At 55.8% G+C, this 11,795-nt stretch overlaps 3 protein-coding genes across 5 annotated transcripts in view; 1 reads left to right on the top strand and 2 right to left on the bottom strand.

Moving 5' to 3' along the window:
* Positions 1-2: 2 nt before the first annotated feature.
* Positions 3-3,069, bottom strand: GALK1 (galactokinase 1). Its single transcript, XM_042833261.1, has 8 exons — positions 2,905-3,069; positions 2,567-2,756; positions 2,169-2,288; positions 1,730-1,865; positions 1,128-1,309; positions 907-1,057; positions 602-764; positions 3-216 (listed from the first exon to the last, which is right to left on the bottom strand). Exons 1-8 carry the CDS (start codon positions 3,067-3,069, stop codon positions 145-147), a joined length of 1,179 nt encoding a protein of 392 aa, XP_042689195.1. The 3' UTR covers positions 3-144.
* An 835-nt stretch (positions 3,070-3,904) lies between these two features.
* Positions 3,905-9,690, top strand: LOC122168207. Of its 3 annotated transcripts, none has more exons than XM_042833346.1 (14): positions 3,905-3,933; positions 4,015-4,087; positions 4,848-5,123; positions 5,481-5,515; positions 5,619-5,654; positions 6,625-6,677; positions 6,896-7,028; positions 7,108-7,304; positions 7,395-7,440; positions 7,521-7,586; positions 8,140-8,199; positions 8,283-8,365; positions 8,561-8,655; positions 9,421-9,690. In XM_042833346.1, exons 3-14 carry the CDS (start codon positions 5,054-5,056, stop codon positions 9,453-9,455), a joined length of 909 nt encoding a protein of 302 aa, XP_042689280.1. In that variant the 5' UTR covers positions 3,905-3,933; positions 4,015-4,087; positions 4,848-5,053; the 3' UTR covers positions 9,456-9,690. The 3 variants fall into 3 exon arrangements, with proteins under 3 accessions (XP_042689280.1, XP_042689279.1, XP_042689281.1); XM_042833345.1 differs by having other exon boundaries at positions 5,481-5,539; XM_042833347.1 differs by lacking the exons at positions 8,140-8,199; positions 8,283-8,365 and having other exon boundaries at positions 5,481-5,539; positions 7,395-7,586.
* A 908-nt stretch (positions 9,691-10,598) lies between these two features.
* The window catches only part of LOC122168238 (histone H3.3A), a 1,746-nt gene continuing 549 nt past the window's right edge, over positions 10,599-11,795 (bottom strand). The window contains exons 2-4 of the mRNA XM_042833413.1: positions 11,614-11,756; positions 11,380-11,533; positions 10,599-11,298 (exon numbers count right to left, since the gene is read on the bottom strand). Coding sequence (XP_042689347.1) covers positions 11,170-11,298; positions 11,380-11,533; positions 11,614-11,741 — 411 coding nt within the window. The 5' untranslated portion in view covers positions 11,742-11,756 and the 3' untranslated portion in view covers positions 10,599-11,169. The remainder of the gene's footprint in view (positions 11,299-11,379; positions 11,534-11,613; positions 11,757-11,795) is intronic.

The following is an 11,795-nucleotide window of genomic DNA, read 5'->3' as shown; positions in this document are numbered from 1 at the left end:
GGTTTGCCTGTTCCTTTTTGTTTTAATTACATTATTCCTCCACCAAGCCCTCCACCCCCAACAGCAGATGGAGGAAGATGCGCTCCAGGTGTTTGTGCTCCTTGGGAAGGAGGTGATCCCAGCAGGGATGCTGTGCTGGCTTCTCTACAAGGGCAGCACCTTTGCCCCATCAGAGGGTTTGGTGATGTAGAAGGTCGCTGAGCCACTGTACTTCTCCTATAGGCACAGGAGGAGCAGTAAGTGCAGATCCCTAATGCCAGGAGCATGCACTCACTGCACTAACAACTTTCCCAGCCTGCAGCTACCAGCACTCAATGCCTAGAGAATATTGTTCCCTAGATGGATTTAGCCGCCCCAGAGCTCACCTGGCACCTTTTGCTCTTTTTCTCAATGTAATAAAATCTTTTTGCAGTGCTTTGCAGTCAGCACAGATGCCAAACTGCCCCCCAAGAGTTCAGAGCATCAATGGACATGGGGTGCCCCAGCCCCTGACTGCCTTAGGATCTCAGCTCCACCATCATCACCTGGGGTGGGCATCATCTCCTTGAGGGGTGGTTTGGGGAGCTTTAAGTCAATCTCTGGGCGCTTTGCTGTGGTGTACCTGGATGTGCTGCTGGGCTCTCTCTGCAGCCTCGGCCACCAGCAGTGTCACAGTGCAGCCCCCAAAGCCTCCCCCTGTCATCCGGCTGCCATACACCCCATCGACCTCCAGGGCTGCCGCCACCAGCTGGTCCAGCTCCGGGCAGCTTACAGCATAGTCATCCCTACAACGATCACACAGAACAGTGGGGTTGGAAGAGACCTTACAGCCATCCCGTTTCAACCTGCAGCCACAGGCTGGTTGTCCCCCCCACCATATCACATTGTGTAGAAAATGTAGAAAGCCCCGTGCCGTCACATCCTCACCGCAGGGAGTTGTGGCTCTCCACCATCAGCATCCCAAACGTGACATAATCCCCATCCCGCAGTGCCTGTGCTGCCCGCGCCGTGCGCTCGATCTCCCCAACCACGTGCCTGGCACGGCGGTACACCTCCTCATCCAGCTGGCTCCTGGATGCTGCAGAGACACACGCAAACCCTACAGCAAACCCCACGCTGCCTGGAGCCGACGGATGTTCCGTGCCCACCTTCCAGCTCGGCCATGGTGACATCCCGCAGGGTGGTCCTGCCCAGTGCTGCTGCTGCCTCCTGGCACTGGCGCCGCCGCGCGGGGTACTCACTGCCCGTCAGTGTGTGCCGCACGTTGGAGTTGGTGATGAGGACAGCCAGGTTGGCATCACGCAGCGGGACGGGGACAGCATCCAGGGACCTGCGGGGAGATGACAGCGTCCACCCCCACTGCGGCCACGTGGCACCCAGCAGGGTCAAAGTCTGTGTGGTTTAGGGTGGTGACGCAGTGGAACGGGTTGCCCAAGGAGGCTGTGGATGCCCCAGCCCTGCAGGCATTCAAGGCCAGGCTGGATGTGGCTTTGGGCAGCCTGGTCTGCTTGTTGGCGACCCTGCACACAGCAGGGGGTTGGAACCATAGACCACAACGACTTTGCCTGGGCAATCAGCACAAGGAGGAACCATTTCCTTGGATGCTCCAATGGGTCTTTTGGACACTGAGGGCTATCCCCAGCCCCACAGTGGGCTTTTGGGTTGGGGGTTAACACCTCCTAGTGCTCCCGTACGGCTGTGTGTATACCATGGCCATGGGACCAGCAGGTGGTGCCCAGGAGATGCTGACCTGCAGTCGATGAGCAGCGCGTGGTTCTCTTTGCCCATCACTGATATGAACTGATCCATGATCCCGCAGGGCATGCCGGCAAACGTGTGCTCTGCCTGCTGGCACGCCAGAGCCTTGGCCACCAAATCACCATCGTCTGTAGCAGGGAGGAGAGGAGCAGGTGAGCAGTGATGGGATGAGCACCACACAGTGTGCCCAGCACTGAGCCTTCACTCCTCCCTTGGGAGGATTTTCAGTTCATGGGATGTGGGGAAAGCCTTGCAGGATGAGGTTTGCATTTCTGGGGACATGAGGGTGGGGAGAAGATGCTCCAGATGGAATGCTCCACCCATGGGCTCTAGGGACATGGGCAGCTCGAGTGGGAGCTGTGCCCCACAGCAGCATCTCCTCAGGACCTCCCCAAGGACGACCCCATCCTACAAAGAAATGGGGGCCGCACCAGGGCAGAGCTGCTGCAGGAAGGTGTACGTGGCCACTTCCAGAGAGGCAGAGCTTGAAAGGCCACCGCCCAGGGGGACATCGCTGGAGATCACAGCATTGAAACCCGGCACGGGACCGCCTGTGGGAACAGAAGGGAAGAGAGGCCTGTGAGTTCCCATAGCCCTTGGGGCTGCCCTGCCCCACGGGGATCCCAGCAGAGGGGAGAGCCCCTTCAACGTCCCATTTTAAATGCATGGTGACCACTGTGGTCACACAGTTCCCCCAAAGCTTGGTCCCAACAATAGCTGTGGGGCGGCAACATGATGCTCCAAAGGGACTTCTGGCGTGCACCAGCCTCCAGCCCATTTGAAGCCCCGTGCTATGAGCGTGACCCTACACGAGAGGCTCTGACCTTACCCCGGTAGTGCTGGATCACACCTTTGACGTAGTTGGCCCAGTGCGGTCTCCCCGGGCTCAGGGGGCGGCTTTGGGTAGGAGCCGGGAACTGCACCCTATGGGGCTCGTCCGCCCCCGGCGCGGTGGTGAGGATGGAGATGGTCCCGTCCTGCGTGGGGGAACCCACCAGCACCGTGCCCAGCTGCAGGGCCTGCGGGGGGCACACGTGCTCGGCGCCAGCCCCACGGCCACATCCCCGGCGGTGTCACCCAAGGGACAGCCGGTCACAGCCCGCTGGACACCGCAGGGCACGCTCGGGTGGCGGCGGGGAGCTGATGCGGGGCACGGCCCTCCCTTACCATGGGCAGCACGAAGCCGCCGTTGTAGTCGGTGTGCTCGCCGATGAGGTTGACCCTCCCGGGAGCCCACGCAGCCACGGCCGCCGCCACACCGAAGGCCGCCTCGTACGCCTCGCGGGCGGCGGCCAGCAGCGAGCACGGACCCGGTTCCGCCACCGCCGCCATCGTCTCTCCGCTCCTCCCTGCCGGGCGGGGACAGGCTGCCCGCTCCGCCCTGCTCCCGGCCCCGATCGGAGCCGGCGGCGGCGACGGGATTCGAACCCGAGGATGTGAGGGCCGGCAGAACGCGAGTCCCTGCGCGAGACGCGCGCCCCTATAGATGCGTTATGTTTGTGTACACCCAGATCCACATCCATATCCATACCCCTCTATGCTTTATTTTTACTTTATTATCATATTATTATCACTTGTATGTCTATGTGTTTGAAGATACGTATCTTTATACATCTATGTATGTATGAATATTCCTCTACCTATAAACAAATATATACATAATAATAGAGAATACGATAATACAGAGATAGATACCTACACACTTACGTCTATGTTCTTCCCACATACCTACAGATCTATGCCGACGTGTCACACGCGCTGAGCCACGCGCTGAGCCGCGCACCTGAGCTGGGTGCGCCCCCCCCGGGCCGGGCGGTGCCTCCCGGCTGTGCTGCCCCGGGCCAATGGCCTCCAGGGAACCGCTGCTGAGCGCCTTTAAAGGTGAGCATGGGGCTAGGGGCTGCCCCATAGCACGAGCCCCCCCCATTAGGGTCTCCCTGTTAGGGTCTCTACACGGCCTGACTCGCTGTTTGCGTTGCGCTGTGCCTGGCTGGGAGGAGGTTCCCCTGACTTTCCAGCCGGTTTCTCCCTGCTCGGAGGTCCCAGCGTGGCTCCTATGGGTGCAGCTCTTCCCCGATCCCCACACAGGTGCGGTGCTGCGGCTGCGGGGTGACGGCTCTCCGTGCACCGACGCTTCCCCGCACCTGGCGGCCGCCTGCGCGCTGCTGGAAGGAGCCCTGCGGAAGGGGCTGCGACGTGAGTGGCACCGGGGGGGTGAGGGAATGGAGTGGGGGTTTTGTGTACAGTCGAGGCCCCTCTGCTTGTTTCGTACTGCAGAGCCACTGTGGGGCTTCAGGAGAAGGGATTATTGGCAGTGCCTGGAGCAGCTTTCCCTCGGGGAGGGAGGGAGGTGAGTGGAGTTGGGGGATGGGGGGAACAGGGAAGGGCATGGTGGGGTCACCCCGGCCGAGGGGAGGATGTTTGTCCATGTGTTAAACCCCACAGAGCCTGAAGGCTGCCCCAGGGGTAAACCCTAAACTGCTTCCCCTCTCTGTAAGCAGGCTGAATCCCAAAACCCACTATGCTGTCCCATTGGTTAAACCCTAAACCCTTCCCATCTCCTGAAATCCCAACTGCTCTGGATGTTCCTCCATCTATTAACCCCCAAACCTTTCTCTTCAAGCAGACCAAATCCCAAAGGCTTCCATGTGGGTTAAACCCTAAACCCTTCCCTTCTCCCCAGACTGAATCCCAAAGACTGGATGTTCCCCCTTTTGATTAGATGTTGGGGGAAGCTCTTTCCTATGAGAGTGGTGAGGTGCTGGAACAGCTGCCCAGAGAGGCTGTGGATGCCCCATCCATCCCTGGAAGTGTTCAAGGCCAGGTTGGATGGGGCCCTGGGCAGCCTGGGCTGATTTAAATGTGGAGGTTGGTGGCTCTTCCTGCAGTTGGGGGGGTTGGAGATTCATGATCCTTGAGGTCCCTGCCAACCCAAGCTGTTCTATGATTCCTCCACGTGTTAAACCCCAAAGTGCCCAAAAGCTCCCCCATGTGTTTACCCCCAAACCGTTTGTTCCCCTCTCCCCAAGCAAACCACATCCCAAAGACCATAGATCCCAAAGACCATGCCTTCTGCCCCTTGTGTTAACCCCTCCCCTTTCCCCAAGCAGACCGAGCCCTCTCTCCAGCAGCCTCCATAGAGCCTCTACCTGCACGAAGGCACTGACAGCGCAGGGCCGTGGCCGCTGCTTCCTGCGCTCAGCCCTGCAGTGCAAAGTGCTGGCAGTGGCCATGCAGCAGCTGGTGCAGAGCCCTCAGCTCCTGGAGGTGCGGCATGTGGGGACTGCTGGGCTCCTGGTGGCTCTGAGGTGGTTTCATGGAGTCTTGTGCTGTGTTTCAGTTCTATGACTCGTCAGGCTCCATCCTGGGTAATGAAGAGCTGCGGGGTAAGATGCTTTGCAGGTGTTTTCTGTGTTAATTCTTGTATCAAGGATGCTCTGAGGGGTGCACAGACTGTGTGGTCCCTGCACCCCTTAGGAGACCAGGCCACAGCGACAGCCTTTCATCTTGGCTTTGATGAATAACCCCAGGTTAACAGCCTCCCTAAGCGCTGGTGCAGCTCCTCAGGAGGCTGCCAAGAACTGGCTCTGGGTGCTGCTGGGGAGAATTTAGGGGGGTTGCTCCCTACAACATCATTAGTGATGTTGCAGATTGGCTCCATGCAGACCTTGGCTGCATCCCTGAGAGACCGCAGCCACTGGGACCCTGCAGTAATGCTGCCTCTGTCCCTTCTCCCTCTGCAGAGCCGTTCCTCTCCCTGGTGCTTGTGCTGACAGAGGTGGATTTCTCCCTGAACCTGCAGGTGCAGGAATGAATGGTGGGGTGGGAGGCACAGCCCCCTCCTCACCAGCACCAACAGCACGGCACTGCTTTGTTCACAGAACTGCAGCTTCTTGGATGAGAGCTGGCTGCTGCCGGTAAGCACTCCCTGCTGCCGCCTGCTCCGGCCCTTGCTGGGATGTCAGATGGGAAAAACAAGCATTGGTTGGGGTTGCAGAGATGGCAGCACAGCTTCAGCCATCTGCAGTTGGAGGGATGCATGTGGAGCTGCCTCCGTGCCGGGGTTGGAGCTTGCTGGGTGCCTGTGCTGTCACCAGGCGCTGATCCAGCATTGCCCTGGGTGTGTAGGACCAAGCCAAGCAGCACTGACATAAATGCAGCTTTCCTGTGCTGCCTTCCCCGCTTCACTGCCAAAAAATCATCATTTTTCTGGGATGACACGCAGTGCCTGGGTCACTTGATCTCGCTCTTGTGTTCGCTCAATGAAATATCTATGCGTTCCGAGGCTGTGAGCAGCAGGGATGCCTTGATGGCTTCCAGAAAAATGAAGAGCATCCCTCTGCTGCCTTATAACTCCAAAATAAACCCCGAGGAGTAGCCCAACGCTGGGACTGTGGTCAGGAGGCAGAGCTGCTGCCTGACAGTGTTCATGCCTCAATGGACATGAGTGCTCCCAGCTGAACCGGCTGCGTTTTGGGGCTCTGAGTAATGCGATGTGACAGCAAGAGCTGCTGTGAGCAGCCTGGGGCAGGGGCAGTGGCTGTGCAGGGTGAGGGAGGGGGCTCAGAACTCTTGTATGGGGCTTATTTGCTTATGAGATGAGAGAAGGTGGCTGGAAACTCCTTTATAAGGCTCACTGTGAGCTTTAGGTTGTATCTGTTGGGATCTGTATCTCCAGATCTGGGCTCAACAATTAAGCACAGGGGGACAGGAGGCCGCTGATGGTCCTCGTGCCATGTCAGGCACTGGGGAGCAGCTCCTGAAGGCCTGGTTTGGTTTCTGTGCCAGAAGTGACCCCCAGGGAGGGGTCCCCATGTTGCCCTACCCTGGTCACACTGGGTGTCCTGTGGCTTTTCTATGGCTGCTGTCACTTCTGCTCTCTTCCAGGTGTGCGTCATGTATGAGACGGTCCCATGCCGAGCGCTGGGGATGGTGGTGAGGTGGTGATCTGTAGACCTGGATGGCCCCAAAAAGGGGCACATGAGGAGATGAGCACCCCCAGAGCTGAGGCTGTGGATGTCTCGGGTGCTTTTCTCCTCTGTTGGTTCCCCATCCATGGGGTGATTGTCCCTCTGTGTGTGGGCAAAATGCTGCCGATGGCACAGAAGGGCTGGGGGTGATCTCTAGGGCTGAGCTGCAGCTTGGATGCATCCCACAGGTACGTGGATGGCCGTGTCATTGTCATTGAGGTGCTTCCTGGGAGCCAGGCAGAGGTGGATGAGGTGGTGCTGGCTGGGGACGTCCTAGATGAGATCAATGGATGCTCCTTGAGGAACGCCTACAGCGGGCAGGTGGGTGGCATGACTTCACCCTCCCCACGGTCCTCCCGTCTTGCCTCCCCCTGCATTCTTCTCCCATCCTCCTCTCCAGGCCGGGGCGATGCTGCAGAAGCTCAAGGGACAACCACTGAGCCTCCGTGTGCTGCGGTGGCAGGGGCACAATGGTGAGGTCTATGAGCCTTTGCTGCCCTACCTGGAGGCCGTGAAGAAGAAGGAGCCCCATTTCCAGCTCCAGTGTGGCCCCAGGCACTGTGGCAGGGGGGAGAAGCGGAGGGTGCAGGGGGGCAGGTAGGGTTGGCACCAGGAGGTGAGGGGTCTCTGAGCATCTCCCCCCAGCAACAAGCAGCAGGAGGATCTACGGGTCTCTTTTTCCCCCAGGCTGCTCTACAACCTGCGGTACCTGGGCCGGATCGGTGTTGGGATGGTGAGGAGGTGGGCAGAGATGGGTGTTTTTTTTTTTCTTCTGAGCCTGTTCTTCCATGCTTGTGCTTCTTGCTGTTCCAGTTTGGAGGCAAAGAGGTGCTGCAGAAAGCCATTCCTGCTGTGCTGGAGAGCAGCTCAGCACCACGGGTGAGCGATGGGCAGCAGTGTGTGTCCAACTGGAGAACCTTGGGGAGGCTGAACCCGGTGCTGGGGTGTTCTGGGGCTCAGGAGGCTGCTGCTGGAGCCTCCAGAGGGTTTTAATGAAATTAGCAAAGAAGGCAGAGCACAGCCCTGGTCCTGAGTACATGTGGGCAGAGCGTGGAGCCAGCCCATGGGTGATCTGCTCAGCCCAAGCTGGTGTCCTGAGAGCAGGAACACAGCCACAGCGCTGCTGTTTCATGGATCCACAGTGCTGGAAGATCCTTGGAGGACTGGTGGTCCATGCATTTCTTTTCATCCTGTTCTTCCTCTTTGTTTTCTTTCTTTTAACCCTGCATCTGAAGCACGATGAAGTTACTCTCTTAATTTGCAGTCTGTCTCCCCTTCCCATCTGTGGAACACCAGCAGCAGGCAGCTCCGTGTGAAAAGCTGCACTTCATCACTCTGCTCTTGAATAATCTGCCTCGCAAGCAATCTTATTAAAAATAGAGCTCAGGTGCTGCGATCACTGGGGCTTTACTTTCCCCTTTCTCCTCTCCAGGAGGTTTTATTTGATGTGAAGGAAACGGAAATCCTTGTACAAGAGAAGGCATCTCCCAGGGTGAGCACGGGACACCCGAGGCTCTGTTTCTGGCTCATGCACTGAGTTGCAAAGCCCCTTGTCCCCAATTGCCCCCAATGCAGGTCCTGTTTCGCCACCCCTACCCTGCAGTCTCCTGCGTGGGACGCTGCCTGAAGACCAGCAATGTCTTTGCATTCTGTGTCCTGTGAGCATCCCTGTGCATGGATCCCCTCCCCACAGCTGAGCAGGGAGCCCTGAGCTGACACAGGGCTGAGATTGGGCATCCCACCCAATGTGGGGATGCAGGCGTTGGGAGCACAGGGCTGAGGCAGCGTGGCTGCTCGTGGGATTGCTCTGACATGCTCTCATTGCAGGCCGATGCATTTGTTTCCATATTTAGTGCCTCCTCAGGGAGCCCCAAAGGGAGCACGTTTGACTGCCTGGTGTTTGCATCGAGTTCTGAGCAAGAATGCGAGGAAATCATCCAGAGAATTGGTGAGGGAACATTTTATTTCTTCAACTATAATTACAGTAAAATGTGGAGTACCAAGAGTTGCCATTCCATTCCACCACATGCAAGAGCTAACTTAATCTTTGTTGAGATCACTGAGATGAGTGGATACTTTGATAGTTTGGGGTTGGTTTTCTTTGATTTTATTTCTTTCCTTTAGAGCAGCTAGAGCATTATTTTCAAAAACAGCTTCCAGGCATTCCCAGATGTTTCATTGTTTTCCACTTGGAGGCAACTCTTGTTTTCGAGGGATGCTATTTTATAACACACTTCTCCTCCAGGAGCTCAGCCCGCTGCTGCAATCCAACACCAGCCCAAGCATCAGTAAATCTCACCACTTACAGTTTCTATTTTTGACTTGCCTAAATGCAAGCTATGCTGCTCCCTGGGCTGGGTGCCCCTCAGGGCTCTTGTGGGATGTCCTTGCCACGTGTCCCCCCAGCAGGCTCTGCTGTCACCTCAAGCAGCTTCACCGTCCATCCCTGCCTTTCAGGTGGCTGAGTGGATTTGAGGCAGCCAGCTTGAGGTGCTGCTGGCCACAGCCCAGTGCTGTGAGACAATTAACTTCACCTTTTAGACGCAGTGAAGCTTAGCAGTGAGGGGAATAGCTGCTTAAAAGCTCGAGTCACTTGAAAACGCTTTTAGCGGGCGATAAAGGTGGTGAGCAGTGCCTGTGTTTGGAGCAGGGAAGGAAGGGGTGCTGAGGCTGTTGTGTAAGAGCCCGTGCTAATGAGCGTTTGTTTCTCCAGCTGCAGGATTTAAACACACCGAGTGGTTTGTCTGATAAGGGAGGGCTGTGGCTCAGCTCTCCTCAGGCTCTGCTGACCCAGCTGTGCAAGATGCAGGCTCTGGCTCCTCGATCTGGAACTAGGAAGGTTTCCTTATACTTGCAGGACATTGCTGTGGAAGGAAGTGCAGCAAAAGCAGCTGGTCTTTAAAAAAAAAAAATTGCATGGAGAGGCCAGTGCTGACTTCCTGCGTGCCTTCATCTATGAACTACTGCTTTTCTTCTTCCTAAAACGTCCCTTTGTCTGGATTTTTCAGTGAAATAAATCAAGCTGGACTAGCTCATAGTACTCCCTGTGCAACTTTTGTCTCAACTTTAGCCCTGCTGGCATAGCCTGTTCTTAAGAACTGGCCTAACAATGTAATTTGCATGTTAATTACCTGTTCCAGATGTAGTTTGAGCAGCTTTCCGGTGCCACAACTCTGACTGCTCCCAGAGTCTACTGAGAAAACCAGACCTGTCAGCAGCTAGCGTGCAGGGTTGTCCTCAAGTGCAGGTTTACATCTTATCCCGTTTCATCAAAAAAGCTTAGATGGGAAATGAGAATCTAGCAATTTGCTTAGCAGCCTGGATGCTCTCTGGTTATATAATGAGTGTTTCTGCTTGCTCTGGCATGGCTGCTGCCTTGCCCTTAGTCACAGGCTGAGATCCCACAGGAAGCTGGGAGAGGCGGAGGGCTGCGCTCCCACAGCCTGCATCCGCTCACAGCCCTGACCTGGGCAGATGCTGCTGGATTCACTTTAGACAAACCAGTCCCACCACTGCAAAAAAAAAAAAAAACAACAAAACTTCCCTTCAATGTGGAAGGAAGAGGGAGGGGGGGAAAAAAAGCAGAAGTTCTGAAGCTGGGCCTGTGCTGCTGCCACTGATAAGCAGCTAAGCTTCAAACAAGGGAGCCCCACAGGGAGGGAAGAAAGCTGCCTCCTGGCCTGTGCCTGTCAGACCGCTCCTCCTGGCTGAGCAGGAGATGACTCAGGCCTCCTAAAAACATCAAGGGGAGCCAGGGTGAGGCACTGCTTCATCGGCAGAAAGCTAAGCTGCAGCAGCAGTCCAGTATCACAAGCATCTACTGCTACCGTACTGGAGCCAGGAATAAGCTTCTCCAAGCCCATACAAACCAAATGACAAAGACTCCTCGCATGTGAATGTAAAACATTTAATTTAAAAATGTTGACACTACAATATATAAAATAGCTATTATAAATGCACATAGTGTATTCTATAGCTGCCAGGTTTACGTTTTAGGAAACTGTAAGTTACACTGTGGTTAAGAGTTGTAGTTTCACCCTCTGAAAAAGTCCACATTTGATCACAGTGATGTATGGTCAGACTAACAGCCCCAATTGTTAAACACTTGGATCAAGTCATAACCAGTTTTATTGCAAAAGGACCCTGTACACATTTATATCAATTCTAGTACCTTACAAGTTTAGCTACCCAACAAGTCATTAACATACAGAAACATGCATGAGAAGCAAGAAAGATCACCCATCCCTTCTGCATATTAGCAACTTGTCACTCCTGAGCAACAAGGCTCACATCACTGAGGTTTATGTGAACAGTCACTTTTAGCATTCATCCTGAGTGAAAGATGGAATGACTTAAGTACAAATGCAACATATTATAAACAATTTCTTACAAAAAAAGTCACAAATTAAAACCAAAGTATTTTACAGAATTTACTACAAAACACCATAAAAACAGCCTTCACTTAAGCTCTCTCTCCCCGTATCCTGCGAGCCAACTGGATATCTTTGGGCATGATGGTGACTCTCTTGGCATGGATGGCGCACAGGTTTGTGTCTTCAAACAGACCCACCAGATACGCTTCGCTCGCCTCCTGTTCCAAGAGGACAAGAAGAAACGTTAGAACCGACGTTAGAGCCTTTCGGCAAAGCCCTCAGCAGGCCACCAGCACTACCTGCAGCGCACCGATGGCCGCACTCTGGAACCTCAAGTCCGTTTTGAAATCCTGGGCTATTTCCCTGACCAGCCGCTGGAAGGGCAGCTTGCGGATCAGCAGCTCCGTGGATTTCTGGTAACGACGGATCTCACGGAGCGCGACGGTGCCCGGCCTGGGTGGAATAGGAAGGATCGGTGAGGCGGGGCACGGCAGCGGCAGCCGGGCCGCAGCACAGCGTGCCGGCAGCCTTACCTGTAGCGGTGAGGCTTCTTGACGCCGCCGGTAGAGGGAGCGCTTTTCCGGGCCGCCTTAGTGGCCAGCTGCTTACGCGGAGCCTTCCCCCCGGTGGACTTGCGGGCGGTCTGCTTTGTACGGGCCATTTTTTCCTCACTTACCTACGAGGACACGCACCCGTCAGGCAGGGCCCGCTTCCC

Source organism: Centrocercus urophasianus, unplaced genomic scaffold (assembly GCF_019232065.1).
Source record: "Centrocercus urophasianus isolate 14NV4802_14NV808 unplaced genomic scaffold, USGS_Curo_1.0 seq_41, whole genome shotgun sequence".
Lineage (NCBI taxonomy): Eukaryota > Metazoa > Chordata > Aves > Galliformes > Phasianidae > Centrocercus > Centrocercus urophasianus.
The sequence above is the reverse complement of the archived record's forward strand: the minus strand, read 5'-3'. Positions and strand labels throughout refer to the sequence as shown.

Bases quoted from the DNA above. Each gene is read 5' to 3' on its own strand.
- GALK1 (XM_042833261.1), bottom strand. From the start codon at position 3,069: ATGGCGGCGGTGGCGGAACCGGGTCCGTGCTCGCTGCTGGCCGCCGCC. The intron at 1,866-2,168 runs GTGCGGCCCCCA...TCCCTGCTACAG, and splicing joins CCTGCAGCAGCTCTGCCCTG to ACGATGGTGATTTGGTGGCC. The intron at 1,058-1,127 runs GTGGGCACGGAA...GTGTCTCTGCAG, and splicing joins CACCATGGCCGAGCTGGAAG to CATCCAGGAGCCAGCTGGAT.
- LOC122168207 (XM_042833345.1), top strand. From the start codon at position 5,054: ATGGAGTCTTGTGCTGTGTTTCAGTTCTATGACTCGTCAGGCTCCATC. The intron at 5,540-5,618 runs GTGCAGGAATGA...CTTTGTTCACAG, and splicing joins ATTTCTCCCTGAACCTGCAG to AACTGCAGCTTCTTGGATGA. The intron at 7,587-8,139 runs GTGAGCGATGGG...TCTCCTCTCCAG, and splicing joins AGAGCAGCTCAGCACCACGG to GAGGTTTTATTTGATGTGAA.